The 19,724-nt window shown below is 43.5% G+C and overlaps 1 protein-coding gene across 1 annotated transcript in view; it reads left to right on the forward strand.

Moving 5' to 3' along the window:
• Positions 1–4,290: 4,290 nt before the first annotated feature.
• Positions 4,291–19,724, forward strand: part of THOC3 (THO complex subunit 3) — a 94,920-nt gene continuing 79,486 nt past the window's right edge. Inside the window, exon 1 of the mRNA XM_069244587.1 lies at positions 4,291–4,559. Coding sequence (XP_069100688.1) covers positions 4,380–4,559 — 180 coding nt within the window. The 5' untranslated portion in view covers positions 4,291–4,379. The remainder of the gene's footprint in view (positions 4,560–19,724) is intronic.

Below are 19,724 nucleotides of genomic sequence, written 5' to 3' on the forward strand. Positions count from 1 at the left end.
CAAATTTTGCTCTACCTTTTCGAACTTGGATAAGGCTCAATTGTCCCTCAAAAAAGTATTTAGAAGAGGCCTTTTTATCAGGGCTGGACGTTATGGCGGACGAATGCCCGGCCGAGGTGGTTTTGTCAGTCCCCAAAATTACTACCCGAGAGGTAGAGGTAACTGATCCGGAGATCAAACAGACTCCACGTTCTATCCCTCACGCCCCCGTGGAGGAAGGTCCAGGTTCCACAGGGGATACCGCAGAAGTCAGCAAGGAGCTATCCAAGACTCCTCCTTTACCGGTAAGACTTATTCTCCATTCACATGTTATTCTTGGGGGAAGAGTGAGCCTGTTTGTAGACAAATGGAGAGAGATCTCTGGGGATCCTTGGGTTATTCAGACCGTGTCAGGTTTTCACCTGGATTTCATCAGCACTCCGATTCAGCAAACTCCTCCGGTAAATATGAGTTTTTCCCAAATAAGTCAGAGTTTTATAGATCTAGAAGTACAAGCGTTATTAGACAAAGGAGCAGTAATTTATTCAACCCCTCATCCTACCGGGTTCTGCAATTCTATTTTTGTGGTAGACAAAAAAGGGGGTGGTCACCGGTTAGTGTTGAATCTAAAAGATTTCAATTCTTGGATTGTGTACAGACACTTCAAGATGGAAGGGATTCACATGTTGCGAGACATCCTTTTAGAAGGGGATTGGATGGTTTGATTAGACCTAAAGGACGCATACCTTTCAATCCTGATTTTTGCCCCTCACAGGACGTTTCTTCAATTCCAGTGGAAAGGTAATTGCATGGAATTCACGGCTCTGCCATCGGCCCCATGGTGTTTCACAAAACTCTTGAGACCAGTGGTGGAATGGTTGAGAACCAAAGGTGTTCGTCTTATCATATAGCTGGACGACATCTTATTGATGGTGCAGGATTCCCTGACGTTACTGACACATCTGAATTGGACAGTCAATCTGTTACAGGAATTAGGTTTCCTTATCAATGCGCAGAAGTCATTGTTGAAACCCTCCCAAACGATAGAGTTTTTAGGTTTCAAGATAGATTCCATCCTCTCCCTATTGATCCTTCCAGCTTCAAAAATTCGCAACGTCAAGAGAGAGTTGAGAGCGGCTTTGCTCAGCCCGACTATCTCTCTAAGGAACATTGCTCGTTTGGTGGGTCTTTTAGCCTCATCCATTCAAGCAATTTTTCCTGCCCCCTTGCATTATCGAGCTCTCCAGAGACTGAAGATCCAATATTTAAGACAGGGTTTGAGTTACTCGGCTCTGATCCCTCTGACCTCAGAGGTCAAAGAAGAGATTCAGTGGTGGCTTCACCACATGGAAGCATGGAATGGCAGGGCCATTTTCAGATCTCACCCAGAAATTGTCATAGAATCGGACGCCAGCCAGTGGGGCTGGGGAGCTCGTTGCGGCTCTATAGTGACAGGGGGTCGTTGGTCATCGAGGGAAAAAGATCTACACATCAATTGCTTAGAACTTCTGGCGGGGTCTTTTGCAATAAAGAGTTTATCCCCGAGCAGGACAGACTGTTGCATTCTCCTGAGAATGGACAATATTTCGGCAGTACGCTATGTAAACAAGCTGGGTGGAACGAAATCCAGAGTTCTGACAGAGATAGCCAGGGAATTTTGGCATTACTGCCTGAACCACAGATTAGTGGTGATGGCGGAATATCTCCCGGGCGATCAGAACATAGTTGCAGACTGGAACTCCAGATATCTGATGGACCCCAGCGATTGGAAGCTGGATCTACTGATCTTTCAACAGATTGTCCAGGAATGGGGTTGCTGCGAGATAGACCTTTTCGCGTCTTGCCTCAACACTCGGATCCCAACATTTTTCAGTTGGAGACCAGATCCACAGGCTATAGCGACGGATGCCTTCCTTCAGAATTGGCACTCGTTCAGGAGTTATGCATTTCCTCCATTTCTCTTGATACCCAGAGTCCTGGCTCAAGTGCGGAGACAGAAGGCAGAGCTGATCCTAGTGACTCCGCTGTGGAGGTCTCCGCCGTGGTTCCCTATTGCTCTTCAATTAGCGTGTGCACTGCCATTGCTCATTCCTCCTCGTCAGGACCTCTTACTCAGTCCGGAGGGCCTTCAACATCCCTTGATTGTATCTGGGAATCTAACACTGATGGCTTGGAGGGTTTCAGGTCAAGATGGAAAGCCCCAGGAATTTCGCAGCAGGCTGAAGGTTATATCAAACAAGCATGGGCAAATAGTACCCACAAGAGATATGCGTCTGTATGGCGTAGATGGAATAGTTGGTGCAATGGAAGAGGTCTTAATCCCTTGGAGTCAGGTATTGATATGATTATCAATTTTTTGGCTGAGTTAGCCTCTTCAGGCCTGGCCTATAGGACAATTAATAATTTTAGGTCGGCAATCTCTTCGGGTCATACACCTATTGATGGCAAGCAGGTAGGTGAACATCCCCTGGTATGTAAGCTTTTGAGGGGTATCCGCTTTTCGAACCCCCCTCAAGCTAAATATTCTGTTCTTTGGGATGTGAATCTAGTATTAAAATTCTTGGACTCTTGGCCCAGTAACAAATACTTATCCCGTAAACAGCTTTCAGCCAAGCTGACTATGTTATTATGCTTAGTCTCATACAAGAGAGTGTCAGATGTTAGAGCATTGGATCTATCGGTTGAGGCTTTATTCTCCGGAAGGTGTAACCTTTATTATTTCCAGAAGAACTAAGAATAATTGCAGGTCAGTATCTTATCCTTGGTTTCCAGACAATTCAAAATTATGTGTGGTACAGTGCCTTAAGGATTATGAAGTGGTTACAGAAGAGTTTAGACAAGACATGAACGGACAAGTCTTAATTGCATTACAGAAACCATTTAAACCGGTTGCCTCTGCCACTCTTGCGAGATGGATAAGATGGCTTATGAATGAGGCAGGTATTGATACTAGTCATTTCGGTGCTCATTCAGTAAGAGGAGCCATGGCTTCTAAGTCATTTACTTTAGGCTCTAGTTTGGTGGGCATTATGAAATCTGCAGACTGGTCATCTGAAAGTACTTTTCGAAAGTTTTATTTTAAACCTGTTTTAGATGTGGCCTCTGTAGTTATGGGTCAGCTTTGAACTAGCATAATCCGAGCCTCCGGTCCTGATATAGAATGAAAAATGTTCTAGCTTACGCGTTAAGAATTTTCAATTCTATTAAGGACACGGAGGTGAGGATTATCCCACCCTATCATGAATGAAGGTAAATTCATTAATATGTTCTGAACCTTATTCAATTATACCCTCCCAGTTGGTTATATTGGGTAATGAAATGTAAAACTTTTATGTTGATTATTGATTCTACTAGTTTGAGAATATTACTGTATTATTGTATTTATTATTTTCCTAGGATCAGATCAAAAGAATTCCTGAGGATCTTCCCATCCAGTTGTCTACGTTCTAAGGTTCCTATCTATCCCTTGAGTAGAAAACCGACTTGAAGTTCAGTCTGGTCTATTCTTCGTTGGACGTTCCTTCCAGGATGAGATTTCGTATCATCAAAGGCATAAGAGGTCGTTGGAAAGGAGTTACAGTTTCTGGTTTGACCAAAGAAAGAGGATATGACGTTTGGGGTCATGGCTTTTATGGACTAAGGTCACATTATGTGATTGGTATATGTGATTCATGGACTAGAGCATCTTGGGAGATGAAGTTTTTTGTTTACTTTGTTTTAATTGGCTGCTGTGAATTTTCAGTAAAGAAAGAGAAAGCATAATCCTCGCCTCCGTGTCCTTAATAGAATTGAAAATTCTTAACGTGTAAGCTAGAAACATTTTCATCCTGCAGAAACCATTTTATGCCTGAATCACACAATCCCAGCAGCTCTGTCTATATGTCCTCACTTAAGTAGTCTGTAGCCAATGGGAGAGCTGGGGCGAGAGAGAGCGCGCTATAGTGCGTTAATAGACACCATCCTCACAAACTTCATTGTCCCTAGGAACTTCAAGTAGCCCACTGCATTAGCGTGTTTGACATGGAAGTTAAAACAATTAGTCTCAGCAAGTGATCCTGCAGGCCCACGTGGATAATAAATGAAGAAAAAAAAATCCATAATTTATAATCGTAAATGACCTGTGGGTGGACCACGTTGCAACACTGGGAAGGTCCGGACCACCTGCTAGAACCGGACGTGGTCCCCATTGGGGCTGGGCTGATCCCACTCACGAACTCCCACCACGACATCCGTAACTAAGCGCGTGCGTGAACTTCGTTGGACAACAAGTTTCGTTTGTTTTTGGCGACGCAGTGCGCAGGCGCATTGCCTTCGCCGTTTGCCCGAGGTAGTGGGCCTGCGCGCGCAGCTAAGGACACAGCGTACGTATTTGTGGCGGCACGCCGTCTCCTGCCCTCGCCATGGCATCTCTGTACACGCAAGAGATGCAGGAGTTCTTTAAAGCGAATAACAAGACCAGGGAGTTCCCGGCGCACACCGCCAAGGTTCACTCAGTCGCCTGGAGTTGCGACGGACGTCGCTTGGCGTCCGGGTCCTTCGACAAGACGGCAAGCGTCTTCCTGCTAGAAAAAGACCGACTGGTGAGGAGGCGGGATCTTGCGGTGTGACGGAGTAAGGGGGCGGGGCAAAATACTAGCACGGTAGTGTCTGGGGATGTGAATGCAAGGCCTGTTGGGTGGGTGTTATTTTGTTGAAGAGGAGTGGCAACGGCGTTTCTGTTTTTTTTTTTTAAACAAAAAAAGACCAGGAATTGTGTTGTCACTCACATTATTCTTACGCATAAGGGTGTGAGTGGGTCAGCCCACTTGAGCCATTGGTTAACTTCACTGAGAGACGGCTTTCTATTATTTTACAAAGAGAACGTTCACACAAAGTACTTTCCTTCACTACCTTGGGGACTGCTAAAGCAAAATGTACTTTGTGACACCAAAAATATATTTTCGTTTTTAACCTGTATTCACTTTTAGGTGGAGCATAGCAGCACGCAAGCACTGCTTTTCCGACGTGTTGGTATGTATGGGCTTTTAACGCCTACCTCACGCCCATCACTACACTCGTTCATGGGCTTGCCCTTCAGAAATCCTTTGATGACACTGGTAAATGGCTTACGTTTGTGGGTAAATGGCTTACGCTTGGGGCGGTTTTGTTACCGCCTTGGCTATCGCCCCTGTTCCATTGCTAATTTCATTTTTAATTGTTTGCCGATAAGTTTGACTGCGAGCAAACTTTTTTTTCCTTTTGTGTCTCTCTTTATCGCTGATGCTCATGGCGGCCGTGGCACTATGAAGCGGCTTGCTTAAGTGAAACTGTTTTACTTTTGATTTTCAAGTTATTTGGCAAGAAAAGTCAGGTTAGAAGTTTACAACCCTTTTAGCTCTAACTCGAGTAAATGCGAGACACATTGCAAATGCTTGTTTATAATGGTGAGGGCTCCACAGCATCTCAAATTAAAGTTTAACAAAAACCATAACAAAACACGTTTGACAACACTAAAAGGTGGCATCCCAATCAATGCATTATCCCCATCTATGTGGGATTCAGAAGGAATTAAATGTGATCTCCGGAGGTTGTGCAGTTTTCATTGGAGGCCAATAAGGGCGTGTAGTTTTGAACTAGAGTGAAATAAGGGGAGCAGGGCATGCATAGGATGGGGATGTATTTGAGGATCTTGAATTAAGTTCGTTTTTGTTTCTTGCAGAGTTTGTGTAGTATTGAGGGAGGATGTTTGTCAAATTTTGTACAGTCTTAGTAAAAGTATTTGAGTATGAGATGGTACTACTATTTTGTATTTTTGATTTATACATGGTTGGGAAAAAGGCAGGTTTGTTGGCAGGTAAAATTTGTTGTGTTCTCACATAATATCTTTGACAAGTTCATTGCAGCTGTAGACAATGTGGGCATTGCATTTATTGTGTGTCTCAATTTTAGAAGATAGCGCATCAGGATGCCCAAATTGGTCAACTTGGGAATAGCTAGTTGTTAACCATTCTTCTAAGTTCCAGATAGTTGTCCATGCCTCTTTTGCTGGGAGCAAATCTCATTGTTTATCAGCCTGTACAGCAAAAGCAGTGCTGCGGATTGATTTTCTAAAGTGGGCTAATTAGTTGTAGTGCAGGCCCACAAAGTACATCCTATAGAAAGCCAACTTGATAAGTTAGTTCATTTGGGTATTTATTGAGAGTGGAGAGTGTCTGACAATTCCAAGATTTCATATGTTTGATATTTTTTGTTGGTAACCCTAGTTTGTCTGGCCAAAGTGTTAATGGATCATACATTTTCCATTTGTTTGTTTCAGTTTTGATGCATTTAGTTTGTGGCAGTCCCAAGTCATTCATCGGTCTATGGCCTTGAGACTGTTTCACGTTTAGAATTTCCTCTATCTCTTGGGGCTTCCAACTTAAGTGTTTTTTGTGTATCATCTGAATAGATAAGGTCAGAACTCTTGATTAGTTCAAAATTGTAGAACAGTTGTTTTCTTAAGTACGGTGTCAAGAAGAAGGGGGCATAAGTATGAGGAGGAATCCGGGGGCTGGTGAGCTCTAGAGGAACCCCTGGCTGACTGCAGTTTAGGGCAGTCGTGCCAATATAAAGCCCATGGCCTTTAACTTGCCTGTTGAATGGGGCCCTTGTTCTGGACTGCGCTGAGACGGATGCAGCCGATTGGGGATCGGCTGAGCAGAGACTTAGCCCTGTCTGAGGTGCGTCTGAGCCTATGGTGGCAGCCTGAACAGCAGCAGATTTCTGAATTGAGATCTTTTTTAAGTTAGAAAAGACCAAACCACAGATGTGGGGAATTATCTCTGAGATGCATTCTGCCTAGAGTGGAACTCTAGATTCCTGTGTGCCTTCCTGCCGCTGACTCATCTGCCTGAGCTCTGAAGATCAGGAATAACTGGGCTCTAGTCATTGTAGTGGCTGTGGATTGGGCCGCAAGAGGGTTTCTACCCCAGACTTCTGGGCCTGAGCATCTGTCCTCTGGTCAGGCTGCCTCTTCGGTCTGCTCTTTTGACGTAGGAGCAGGTCACAGTATTGCATCCGGGCCTGCGCAGTCTACAACTCCATGCGTAGAGGTTGGGTGACGGCAATTGACTACATGCAATCTACCTCCTGAAGTAGTGGGTGTCATCCAGGCAACCTTCTACAAAATTTGTTTACGTTGTATGCTGATCACATTGGTGGCTTGGTATCCCACCTCTGTAACACGGATCCTTTACAAGTTAAATTGCCAGATGTGTTACTGTTTGTTCTGCATTTGGCCCAGCAAGGACTTGTAGTGGGCACCATTAAAGGTTATTTGTCAGCCCTATTTGTGTTTACCGGATTAACCATCCATGTTAAAATTGCCTGTTGTTAAGTTTTCTCAAAGGTTTGGTCCACATGTTTCCTCCTAAACCTTTTGTGGTACCACAGTGGGATCCTAATTTGGCCCGTTTCCTTATGAAGTGTTGCACAGTTGTTTCCAGCATCTTCTAACCCTGAAGACTGTCTTTAACATGGCATTAACTTCAGCTCGTCGCATAGATGAGCTTTAAACCAATTCAAAACTCAGTAGCACATCTGCTACTAAATATTCCCAGATGCTCCTCTGTCAAGGGGGCCTCAGAGAATTACTCTGACTGCTGACTGCCGATCAAGAGGTGGATCGTTTTCAAAGCCATGAGTTACACATACAATGTTTTATCTAAAACTGCAAATGCTATACTCAAAAGTTAATGGGACCCTACATTCCCTCAAAGACCCTTCGGTTATGGGACTTGTAGTGATCCAGTGAATCCACATAGCAAGATTTGGGGGGGAGGGGTCCTTTATCTTGCTCCCAAAATCTGGCACAGCATGCCACTCAGCCTTTGGAAAAGCCCTTCTGAAATGATTTTCAGAAGACAGCTGAAAACGTGGCTTATTTACTCAGTTCTCTGCATACTGATAGGCACCTTCTGCAGGAGTAGCTTCCACATAACCAAATCCTAGCGGTGGGATGCTTCACTTTAAGCAGTCAGGTGCTTTACAGATCATATAAACAAACATAAACCCTGTCAGTTCAGCTGCCGTATCCCACCTTCATCCCTGGAGAAACTGGTAATGAGGATTAGAGGCACCATTCTGCCAAAAGCTGTGGCTTTCTTTCACTTTGTGCAATCCATTTCTCTTCCATTGTTCTTTGCCTCACCTCACCCCTTGGAAGACGAGGGGGGACTCGTTTGGAACCCAAAAGAGCAATCAGCTTTTACATCGATCGTACCAAAGACTATCTGGTGAACAATCAGCTCTCTGTGTGGTTCTTTGGGGGGAAAATGCGAAACAGTTCAAAAATGAACTCTGTCCAGGTGGGTAGCCCTTTGCATTAAAATCTCATATCAAATGGGCAACAGCAGCCTTTAAAAGGGTTAGGGGCCTATTCCACCAGGGACTAGGCTACCACCACTGCATTAGCCCACAGGGATCCTGTCCTGTATATTTGGCAGGGTACAACATGGGCTTCCGCGCACAGGTTAATGAAGCTCTACTTCTCTGACAGCCAAATCCGGAGTTTTTGGTCTGAGTCATTCAACAGACGCACAATTGACTCTCTTCCATTAAAAAAGGTCCCAAATTAGAGATCTGCACACTGGCTTGAACAATTGATTTTTAGGCTTGTGTCTGTGGGTGAAGATGATGGCCAGAAAGAAACTGACATAAATGCATTTTGGAGATGCTTATATATCAGCTCAAGTCTCTTCTGGGTTGGAGCACAGTCAATACCGAGCAGTATGATGCCACCTACTGGCACACATAGTTTGTTGAAAAATCTTCCTGCTCAACTCTGGCGCTAAGAGTTATTCTACAGGTGAGGAGGTTTTGGTTAGATAATCTACTAGAAAGAGAGTTACCAAGGGTAAGTAACTTGTTCTTAGAGAAAGATTATCATAAAAGTTGTTTGGCCTATGAATCATAGGCAGATTTATCTAAATATTCACATCAGTACAAATTGCATCAACCAGCTGCATCTACATCTTGCCACACAGCAATAAGAAAGTTCACATTCACAACAGTTAAGAGAGTCTGATGGTTTGACTACGCTGCATCTGGCTACAAGCACTGCAAGGTAAAGCAATCCATGTGATTTTGTGTTTTCGCTTATAAAGGGCTTCCCAATCCTGCTGAGGTTCCACTATGCAGTTGCTGACAGATAGAAGGCTACTGTGGGAGTGGTATTATGTTCTCTTATTGTGATTTGACACCCAAATATAACAATAAGCAACAAAGGTGATCAGTCAACCTTTGAGATTGTCTTTCCACGTTAAGTTAACACTTGTCGCCATGTATTTAGTAACGTTTGATCCATTTGAGATGGAAACAAAAAATAACCCATATATATATATATATTTTCTTTTTTTTTATGTTAATCTGTAGATGATGCAGCAGATGATTGAATGTGTTTGAGATGTGTCAAACCCATAATAATGCAAAAAATGCAGCATCTGCAAAATCTCATAATTTCAGTGGCCATGAATATATTCTAAACAGGTTGGCGCAAGAATGACAGATGAGCCACCATTGTGAATTTCTTTTTTAGATCAGCTGTAGTAAATGTTTTTAACAGTCCACCTCAAAAGAAGGAACCCACTTGTATGCTCTGATGTGTCTATGTGAGTCAGGCCTGTGCATTTTGACTCCTCCTAGGTGTGGTACATATGAATCCATTTAAGTAATTCAATGTCCGGACTGGAGGCGAGGATAAGGCTTCACTTTCTTGCTTAATTTTTTCACAGCAGCTATTAACTTTATTGTGTAAGAAGTTATACAAGAACTTCAAACAGCTGTGTTACCCATGAGGGCCATGGACAAGCAAACAGTTCCTCCAATCAGGTCGCCTCGCCCTCTATAAATGTCGCGGAAGACTGTCTATTCTCCTTTTTCTTGGCTGCTCACAGCAGCCTGAGATAAGTGCCTTCCCGTTTTAATTCATTTACCTTCTGTCAAACAAGTGCACGGCGACACACCCCAGTGTAGGTTTAATTCCCACTTAGTTGGGCGCCACTCGCTCGTCTCTTCATTGTTGTATGCTTTTGTTTGCAGTGCAGCAGCACGAACAATTCCACTCCTTCATGGCCGCATCCTCAGTATTAGCCCAGCTCTGGTGTGATGCGGCTAACAGACTGCAAGGGGGCTCGCACCTTTTTCCTACACACCTTGCACATTCAACCTCCTGCCAGCTGGGCGTCCTCCATGAGTGAGGCGTGTCCGGCCGCGGCATAGCACGGAGGCTGTAAAAAATATCGATCTTGGGCTCAGTAAGACTTTCAAGAGCCACCGCCTGGAGTTTTACTCCCACAGCCACGGGTAAGGCATTTAATAATATTAACGGGAAACGTTCCAGGTGGCGGAACCCCGTGTATTCAGTGGTCCTCCGGGCCTCCTTCAGCCTACTTCCCTGATGCCTCTGAGCACAGTGAATCTTGAGGGCTCCGCTCTCCCAACTTGCACAGCAAACAATTTACATGTTTCTATTCACCCTGCTTCTGCCTGGGATTGCCTAAATGTTAAGGCCTACTACCTTTGTTGCATTAGCCAATTGATTGGTTGGGGCCAGTATGTAGACCTGTGAGGAATCCAACACCTTTTTTGAGGAGGATGGGATTACCTACCTCCCTATTGATGACCAATTCTGCCAGATCATGGATGCCTCCATATTTAAAGTGGTTACTCAGCTGGTGTCGCCTCAGGAGAAGAAAATCATCCAGTTGCAAGCGCCATGCCAAAAATACCTTGACCCAAGGGAAGACACGAATGGGTCCTTGGCCCCCGAACCTCCTGGGCTGCCAAACGCGACAAAATCACTTGCTAAACGCAAATATGTAGAGGAGGCAGGAGTAGACGTGGACACCTTTGCATGTGTAAAAAAAGGCTTTTATGGATTCTGTCTCCCTCCCCAGATATGGACGCTCTGTTTACCTCAGGAGACTCTCTCTGTTCCCCCACCCCCAAGGGTCTAGGGGAGGGGAATGACTTCCCCCACCATCTCAGATGGTGATATGGACCCTAGTAGGCCATGGTGTCCATCCTCCAAGTCCCCTGCAGAAGGCGAGGGGTCCCATAACTCACCAAATCTGGAGTCTGACATGCAGGATCCAGACAAGCTCCTACACCCTCGCTCTTCAGTGGTGCCCTGCGCCAAAGGTGGCTTCCTGTATAGCAGATTACGCAAACCACTTGATAAAGAGGTGAGGAGTTGCCTTTGAGCAGAGTGCCCCAGACCTTCCTTGGAGGGCAAAGTGGCCCTTACTCCAGAGATAGATGCCAAGAGGGCCAGCCTCTTGGCGAAGTTTGTCAGGGACCCCAAAAAAGGCATAGATCATTCCTGGAGGTCTTGCCAGGATAAGCTTCTCGACGTGGCTGGCCCCCTGCCAAAAATCTTAGATATGAGGGAGGACGCCAAGGCATCTGGTTTAGTCATATCCCCGGAGGCATTATCCAATTGTACTCAGCATTTATCTTTCTTGGAAACGCAAACCCCAATTTCCATAGAGAGGAGACGATCACTCTTAATTAAAAATGATCCCATGCTAGGGGAGCTCTCTACGTCAGAAGAAGGAAATCTATCTGGGTACCTGTTTGTTAGGGAGCTGGGAAAACTTGGGAATACTTTCAGTTCATTGGATAAAGCTCAGTCATCCATTAAGGGTATCTTCAACCCCCATGTTTTTGCCACCGCTGTTCGTGGTAGGGGGCGTTCGGCCGCAGGTCCATGCATTCAGCCCCTGAATGATCACTTACTAAACGCAAGCCTGCCGAGGTGGCAGGTTTTTTCCTAGGAACAACAGCGGATGATCAATCACTCATTTAGTGGAAAAAGGCTTGATCATTCACTCCAGGTCACATCCCTCAGGTTTTCTCAGCAATCTGTTATTGGTGGAAAAGAGAGATGGAGGGCAAAGTCCCGTAATCAGCTTAAAGGAATTCAGTGAGTGCCTCATCTACTGCCACTTCAAGGTGGAGGGAATCAATCTCCGCAGGGACCTTCTCCAAGTTTCTGGATAGATGGTCTGTTTGGACTTGAAAGAGACATACCTCACAACAAATAACACTGTATGCCAGAGGTTATGGTTCGCCAAAAGAGGGGAGAACTCTGTATACATTATCGCTTAGGCTGACATGACTAGGTCCATCATCATGTGAGACAGATAGATCCATAGTATTGTGCAGTATGTCAAATGAGGATTAGTCGAAGAGCAACGGATAAGCATTTTCTGTTGTTGCTTGGGAGGAAGCAGTGCAGTCTGAGGGAGTGTTGCCTGCTGCCAGATATGGAGTACTTAGTGGTCTTAGTAATATTGCAGGTTACTCATCATTCAAGGTGTGGTTTTAACACCAAGCTTGGGAAATCAAAGAATACATGTGAGTTTTAAATGGTGGAGTAATAGTAAAATATCTAATTTCCCGTTTTGATGGTGTTTACAATGAAAAATGTCTGAAGGATAACATTAGGATTCTCTCACTTTTATTCATTTTGTAATAGTCTGCAACCCAATATTAATCCACCCCTACCACAAAAACTCCTTCCCAACTGACGTAGTACCTCTTTCAGTCCGTTGACTAATGCACTCTCCTTTCCTCCTGCCCCTACGATGTGTACTTACCAGCTTTAGAAGTCCAAGCAGTCTGTCATTTTGTACGTGTTAAGCTTCTTTAGTCCTCATCTTGCTAAGTACGCACTAGGCTCCATATGCTATTGAAGGTATGTTCTAGGTTTAGGGTACCTTATGCCAGTTTCTCATGATCTAGGTGTAATCAAGGTTTCTGAATACAGAGCTATACTGTCAGGACCTAATCCTTACCCACAAAACTCAAATCACTTGCCTTGCCGCAAGCAATTGAGGTGATAATGTCTTTCTTGTAAATGAGTGAAGCAGATCTGTCTCCTGAGCGAGTTGCCCAAGCAAAACCGCCTCCAGATAACTCTCCACAGGCCCTCTGCCATCAGTTGAACAGCCCTTTGCTTCCGGTACCCCTCCCTGTAAACCATTAATTTTGGACAGAATCCTTGGCTTCCTGCATTTGCTCCAACAATATTTAAACACATTAAGTAAAGCAATGTACTTCAAACTTCCTTGAGCGTACTGTGTGGATATTACCAGGCTATTGCATGGCTGAGGGGTTCATTTCCCCAGTCATCAGTCTGTTCTGATATAGAGATATAGACGATATATGATCGCACATACAAGGTCAAGACCGAGGACCTTATTTAGATATTGGCAGATGGGTTACTCCATCACAATAATGATGGATATCCTTCCGCCAAAATCTAAATCCCATTGGAGATAATGGGATTTAGATTTTGGCAGGCGAGATATCCATCACAGTTGTGATGGTGCAACCCATCCCCCAATCTCTAAATCAGGCCATTAGTCTTTATACCATACCAATAGGAAATATATCTGTTAAGATGTGGTATTGTCTGTTGAATTATTGTTAGGATGGTCAATTCTGGGGGTAATAAATCAAATGGACCATACAAATATACCAAAACAAATCTACCTATTACAGATGTTTAATACATATTGAAATATTTCTTGATGATTTTGGGTGACTATGAAGATCAGCACTGATTGCTACCTTTTATTTACAGAGAATTGAGATACTAGGTACATTACTAACATACTATGTGGGGTTTTACTATTTAGCAAAAACAACATGCTGATGGATGGAATGCTTGAATTAATCTCAGCCACTGACAGTTCCTCAGGATGCATTTCTATCCATTGTTTTTCACCCACCATGCTGCTCTAGGCAAAGGCCCACCTTATCCAGATCAGTTATCCGTGACCGAAATGTCATCTCAGAGAGGTAGAGCTTGAGTCCTGTTTTACTATCTAGCACTGCCTACAAAGTGGCGGTAGCATAAACACCATGATGCAAAATTGGTCTCCCTTGGAAGATACTAGACATTAGTCAGTGTGTTCCATTTCCCATTGCCTGTCAGTTATTGCTGAGTCAAAAGTTTGTAACGTTTTCACTCCAGCTGTCTCATAAGGCCGCATGGTTTTCTCAAGATTGATAAGGTTTCTTGTTGGCCCATTCTTAACCTCAGGGTTAGACACCAAGTGACACTGTTGAAAAAATAGTTCAATTAAACAGCCTCACTGAGTCCATATTCCTTATTTACGCCTTCGAAGGGTATAGCTTCTCTGTTGACAAAGAAATCACCCAATCTAGAGCACCTTTTTTTCTCACATGAAGAGAATCTCTTCCTATCCAAATTAGGGCTAAATGCAGAGTGCCCGATATTTGTGATGGTAAAACAACTAGTTCCCTTTGGTCACATAGTCTCAAGCCTCTAAGATGGTCCTGATACCTGGGGGGTGCATAGAGGCAGCTCCCCATTAGGTCTCTTGAGACCAGGAGGACACCCCCTCCCCCCCCCCCCCCCAAGGCTGAGAGGCAAGATTCTGATTAAAGTGCTACATTTTGTATGTTTTCCCACAACTCTATTCAATCGTGTGCTAAAGTTGGGAGACTTGATAGTAATGTAACGATAGTCAAGCGCAGTCATCTCAAAAGTCCTGCACTGAACTAATATTTTGCTGTGTTATGTGAAATGGTAGAACCTGAAGTACATACTTAGGCAAAATCATTGATTTGAAGGACTCTTACCAACCCATCAAAGGCTACATCTGGTTCTTCCAGGCTCCAGTTGTGGCTTTAGTGGGTCGGAATAAAATGGAGACCTTATTGGCTGTACGAATATTAGGTTTGGGGTCAGTATGATCTCAATGTTACTATTAGTTATCTGCTGGAGACCATTAGAATGGTGTATGTGCCTGTAGATTTTGTAACAGTGCTGCTCCACTGGTTCTGTTCAGACCCATCGACTTGTAGAATTTACTCAGAAACCTTTTGCCACTAACAGCCTCTCTAGTTCTCCCATCACTTCCTCACTGAGTGCATTGAGTCTGAGACTGAGCAAAATGTTGGCTGCGAACACCAGCATTTTGAAAACATCCCGATCCTGCCCAATTCTTCAGAGTATAAGTTTATCTCTAATTTTCTACAGGAATAGCTCCATAACCAGATCGAAGAGGAGTGTTGAGAGAGGATAGCACTGCCTTGTTTTTCTTCGGATGGAACCGGTCTCATCCCACCATAGGGGACCCGTGCCTTTGACTGATGATAGCTAGCTGTTATCCATTTCATGAAAAGCAGACTGATCCACACGAACTCCAGCACACATTATAAAACCCCAGTCCACCTGATTCCTTTTTGGTGTCGAGGAAGAAGCACCGCCTCTCTCATCCTCCATCTACTTAGGACTGTCAAGAGCAGAGTCCTTTTTATTTTTTTTGTTTGTGTGTGTGTAGTAACTTGTGTCAAACACTTTATTAGAAAATGTGTTAGGTCTGCAAAGATCATAGGCGGTAAAACATTCTTTAGCTCACTGGCCAACATTTTGCTAAGGACTTTCATTGTCTGTATTCAGTAAAGATATTGGGTAGTTTGAAGCGCAAAGAGATGGGTCCTTATCTGGAATTGGGATCACTGATATCTTGTCTTAAGCCATAGTTGGGTCTCACGCCCTCTACACTTCAGAAGCATTCGAAGACTTCTGTCATCAACTGCAACAATTGAGCAAAAGTATTATAGAAAGAAACTGTAAACCCATAGGGGCATGGCGCGCTCGCATGTTTCAAGGCACCTCCCACACTAATTATCTCCTCCTTAGCAATAGTTTCTAACAGTCGCTGAACATCTACTTTGCTCAACTTGGGTAATTTAATGGACATTGTGATTTGCTGCCGTGCCTGGGGATTCCCTGGGACCTCCTTGTACTGTTGTTTGATGTAAATGATTGGAATACTTTAAGCCAGTGGTTCCCAACCTGTGGTCTGGGGACCTCTGGGGGTCCACGAACCCTCCTCAGGGGGTCCGTGACTGCTTAGAAAAATAAATAACATTAACAGATTTGGTCCCCAGCTTTCAGTACTGGGTCAGTGGGGGGGTCCTCAGATTCTAATAATGATTCGGTGGGGATCCCTCGGATCCAGTATTGATAAAGTGTGGGTCCATAGAAGTCAAAAGGTTGGGAACCACTTCTTTAAGCTTTAGTCTTCTGACGTCTGAGAAGTCCCATTATTGTATTGTATATCATGTCAGAAATGTGCATCTGACCCTACCCCAGCTTGTAGGCCAGTAATCAACTTACTTTATTGCTAACTTTATCCCTAGCCGAGCAAATATACAGGACAACTTATCATTTTGTGTTGCATGCATCTCCCCCAGATATCTTTGATCGGTGTTGCTTTGTGTTGGGCCTCCTAAAGGTTTTAGATCTTCAAGGACTTTAGTTAGCAGGGCCTCCCTCATCACCTTCAGACGTGCAGACTCTAATTCAGGTTGCCCTTCAGCACTCCATTGAAAACATGGCAGCATAGTCCTTTGTTGTCCTCACACGTCGTTGAGTATGATATATTCCTTAATTAGCTTGCGTACCGTGTCTATTCTCCCCCCCCCCCCCCCCCCGAAGCTTTAGTGAGTCACACATTTTCCAGCCCCTCTTTTTGTCGGTTTCCCAGGTTGGCGATTGGAGTGTCCCGTTGATCGTATCATGGTCCAAATTTGTGTACAGGCCTTAAACTGATGAATCCAACAAGAAGGCAAGATGGCCAACTGATAACAGAAAATCAATCTTCTCACATGTCTGGTGTGTGGCAGGACAGTGTGACAAACCTGTGGCAAGTGCATGGCAATGTGTCCAGACATCAACTAGTGCTATTTCTTGGAGCAGTCGTCTGCCATCTAGTGAGGTAGTGGGAGAATCCCAATGCCTTTGTTCGGATGTGTCTTCCTTTGGGGTCATACATAGATTCATAACCCCACCTATAATTGAAGGGGCCTGAGAAAAGACACGGTCTCTCGGATAGCCTTACACAGGTAGGCTTCCTTTACTTGCTTGGGAGCATAGATGGAGGTCAGAGATATTGGTTGGCCAACCTATAATTTATTGACCTCTGTCAAATAGCCTTTTCTTTTTTTAATCCCTAGTCTGCAAACCAGCTATTTACCCACATAAGTATCCCTACACCTGACTGTTTTCTTTAGGAAATATTGGTACAGAAATATCTGGAATCTTAGCCTTCCCTTCTCTTCCCACAGTAGGTGGATCTCTTGTGTGAAGCACACATCTGCTCTCCCTTCATCTTTCAATTCTCACTGGGTGCTTAGCCAAATGACAGAGCTCTAACACAGGGGTCTCCAACCTTTTCAGTAGGAAAAGCTACTCCTGTTCAGTGAAACTCATCACAAGCTTCTAATATGATTAGAATTTTATTACTGACCATGTTAAGTTCAAATTAGTGGCCCCCATATGCAAGAATACCTGCAGTGTGAGTGTATCAGGTAGGGTTCCCAGCAGTAATGTTAAAAATACTTTGCCAATGTGGATTGCCTTTACATGGGTAAAACATACATGGATGTCGAATTTTATAAAATATCTCCAAGGGACAGGTTGCTTCATAAAACTACTTGCCCTGTAAAAAAAAAATCCACTAGTTCCTTTGGTGCCACTTAGTGCGGCTAAAAAATAAATATGGTGGCAATCTCGTTATATCCGAGGTCTGAATATAGTCCCTCTGATTATTCCAGGGCTGATAATATGGTAGGGTTTGAATAATAGCAGTTCCCTTACCTTGCCACCTTTCTGTAGATCTAGAAACTGGGCTTGGAAGTAGCAGTAACTAATAGTTCCAGGGTTGGACTGCCCTTTTTGAACCTGTGCAAACATACTAACTTGCATGTTTTAGGGGTTTTCACTAGCTCTTCTCTAATGTTTTCCCATACTGAGAAAGGTTGAAAATGTACTCCTGACACGGGGAGAAGTACATTTTCTTCCAGGATTGGGAGAACAGTGGTGTGAGAGAAAATTCACTTTTAAAAGTTCATATTTTTGCATGAGCAAATTTACACGCATATGCTTGTTCCAAAAAGCAGTTCAAAATACTTTTTTGGAGTACGATTTCCTGACCTACTTATGTAATTTCTTGGGAATTCATGAAAGCCACAAATCTGCACTAATGCAAGGACAAATACCATGGGTGCTTTTTTTAAGACTTTCTTTTAGAATTGGTCTCCTAATTAGGACTGGCGTTAACGAAGGCCTCTTGCTTTTAATAAAACTCTGTCCCTTTCTCGATATATATAGTCTGACTTCATTGAGTGACGACATTCTACTCTTTCACAAGGAGCATTTCGGTACACAAAGTAGTTTTATTCAGTGTCAGGAACGTTGCAACAATGTGTGCTTTTTAAAAACAAGCAATATTTTTGTTTTTGTCATTGTTATAATGGTGAGGGACCGACAGCTCCCACAACTATGAAGTTGTACAAATACTATGTCAATACAAGATGCGCATTGACTAAACCAAAATGCTGACCACCAATGTCAGACCTTTTGACTTTGCCAATGTTTGTTTATTTTCATGTTTTCCATAATCCTGTTGTAACTTATTACCTTGATTTTCAATTAATGAATATTTTTTTGGAAATACTAGCATGCATCAACACACTTTTGTAAATGATGCTTCAAAGAATCAGTACCTACACTTTTTACAGTTGTTCAGCAAAACTTTTTTTCTAGTTCTTTTTGTGAAAAGTTTATTTTGAAAGCAAAGAATCATGAATCTTGCTTTCAAAATTCTGCAGATATTTGCATCTTAACAGAATGCACTATGGGAGCATTATATGTAGCCTTATTTTGTTAAACTTTGCAAACGTTTGTATACATTTTTTAAATTGGAACCACTGTTAGTAAATAAGGCAGTCTGAGGCTTACATCATTTCCTTAGAGCGCTCGCCCTAATAATAAAGGCTTTCTGTTAATGAACCATAAATAGAAGTTCAAACAGCATTAACATATGGACACAAATATTACCTTAACTGCAGACATTGCCCTTCCCTGAGCCAATTTGTGGGTCTGTAAACTGGCAGCAGAAGGATTTGTGCTGCAGGGGGTTGAGCCTACTTGTCCCAAGGACAAAATAGCCATGAAAACCAGTTGTCCTTTACCCCAAGCAATACGTCATGGGAGTCGGGCTATAGGAATTCCGCATCCCTGAACATAACAGCTATCGCATCATTGCCCCATCTCCAAAACACTATTAGTAAAGTCTCCCTCAACATCTGTGTATTAGTTATAATACACAGTAGTAATGCTAGGAAGGAAGGGGGTGATAGTTGATAGGTTGGATAGAGAGGAGGAGAACCTGTTCAATGTGACTCTTTATCTAGTAAGTTCTTGTACCTTTTTAGGAAGCTAGTAGACATGTCAGCTATGTTGAATGAATGACGCTGACCGGTCTAATAGAAGAAGTGCAACAATACCATTTCTGTCCACTGCTGTCTTCAAGCTGACCAAGATGGAAAACGATATAGATTCTTTTGACTGTCCCAGAGAGGGGCTTGCTTTGTTGCTATGTCAATAGGACTGGATGCCAAGAACTTCCTTTTTAGGTCAAGCTTAGCGTGCAAGTGCTGCTGTTGTTAACATGTAATCTATTTTGTGGGCTTTAACCACACGAATCTCAGGCCTATCACTTTAATTCGTTCCTGGGGCTGCCTTTCAAAAATCCCTTGACGTTGTTGGTAAGTGCTTTTTTGTTTTTCCCACCTAGAGGCAGTTCTGTTACCGCCTTGGAGACTGACATGTTAATTGGATTATTGCACGATCGGCGAGATACCTTAGAGTGGGGCACTATTTGTTTTTATTTTGCCTCTCC

The sequence above is a fragment of the Pleurodeles waltl genome, chromosome 7, assembly GCF_031143425.1.
Source record: "Pleurodeles waltl isolate 20211129_DDA chromosome 7, aPleWal1.hap1.20221129, whole genome shotgun sequence".
NCBI lineage: Eukaryota > Metazoa > Chordata > Amphibia > Caudata > Salamandridae > Pleurodeles > Pleurodeles waltl.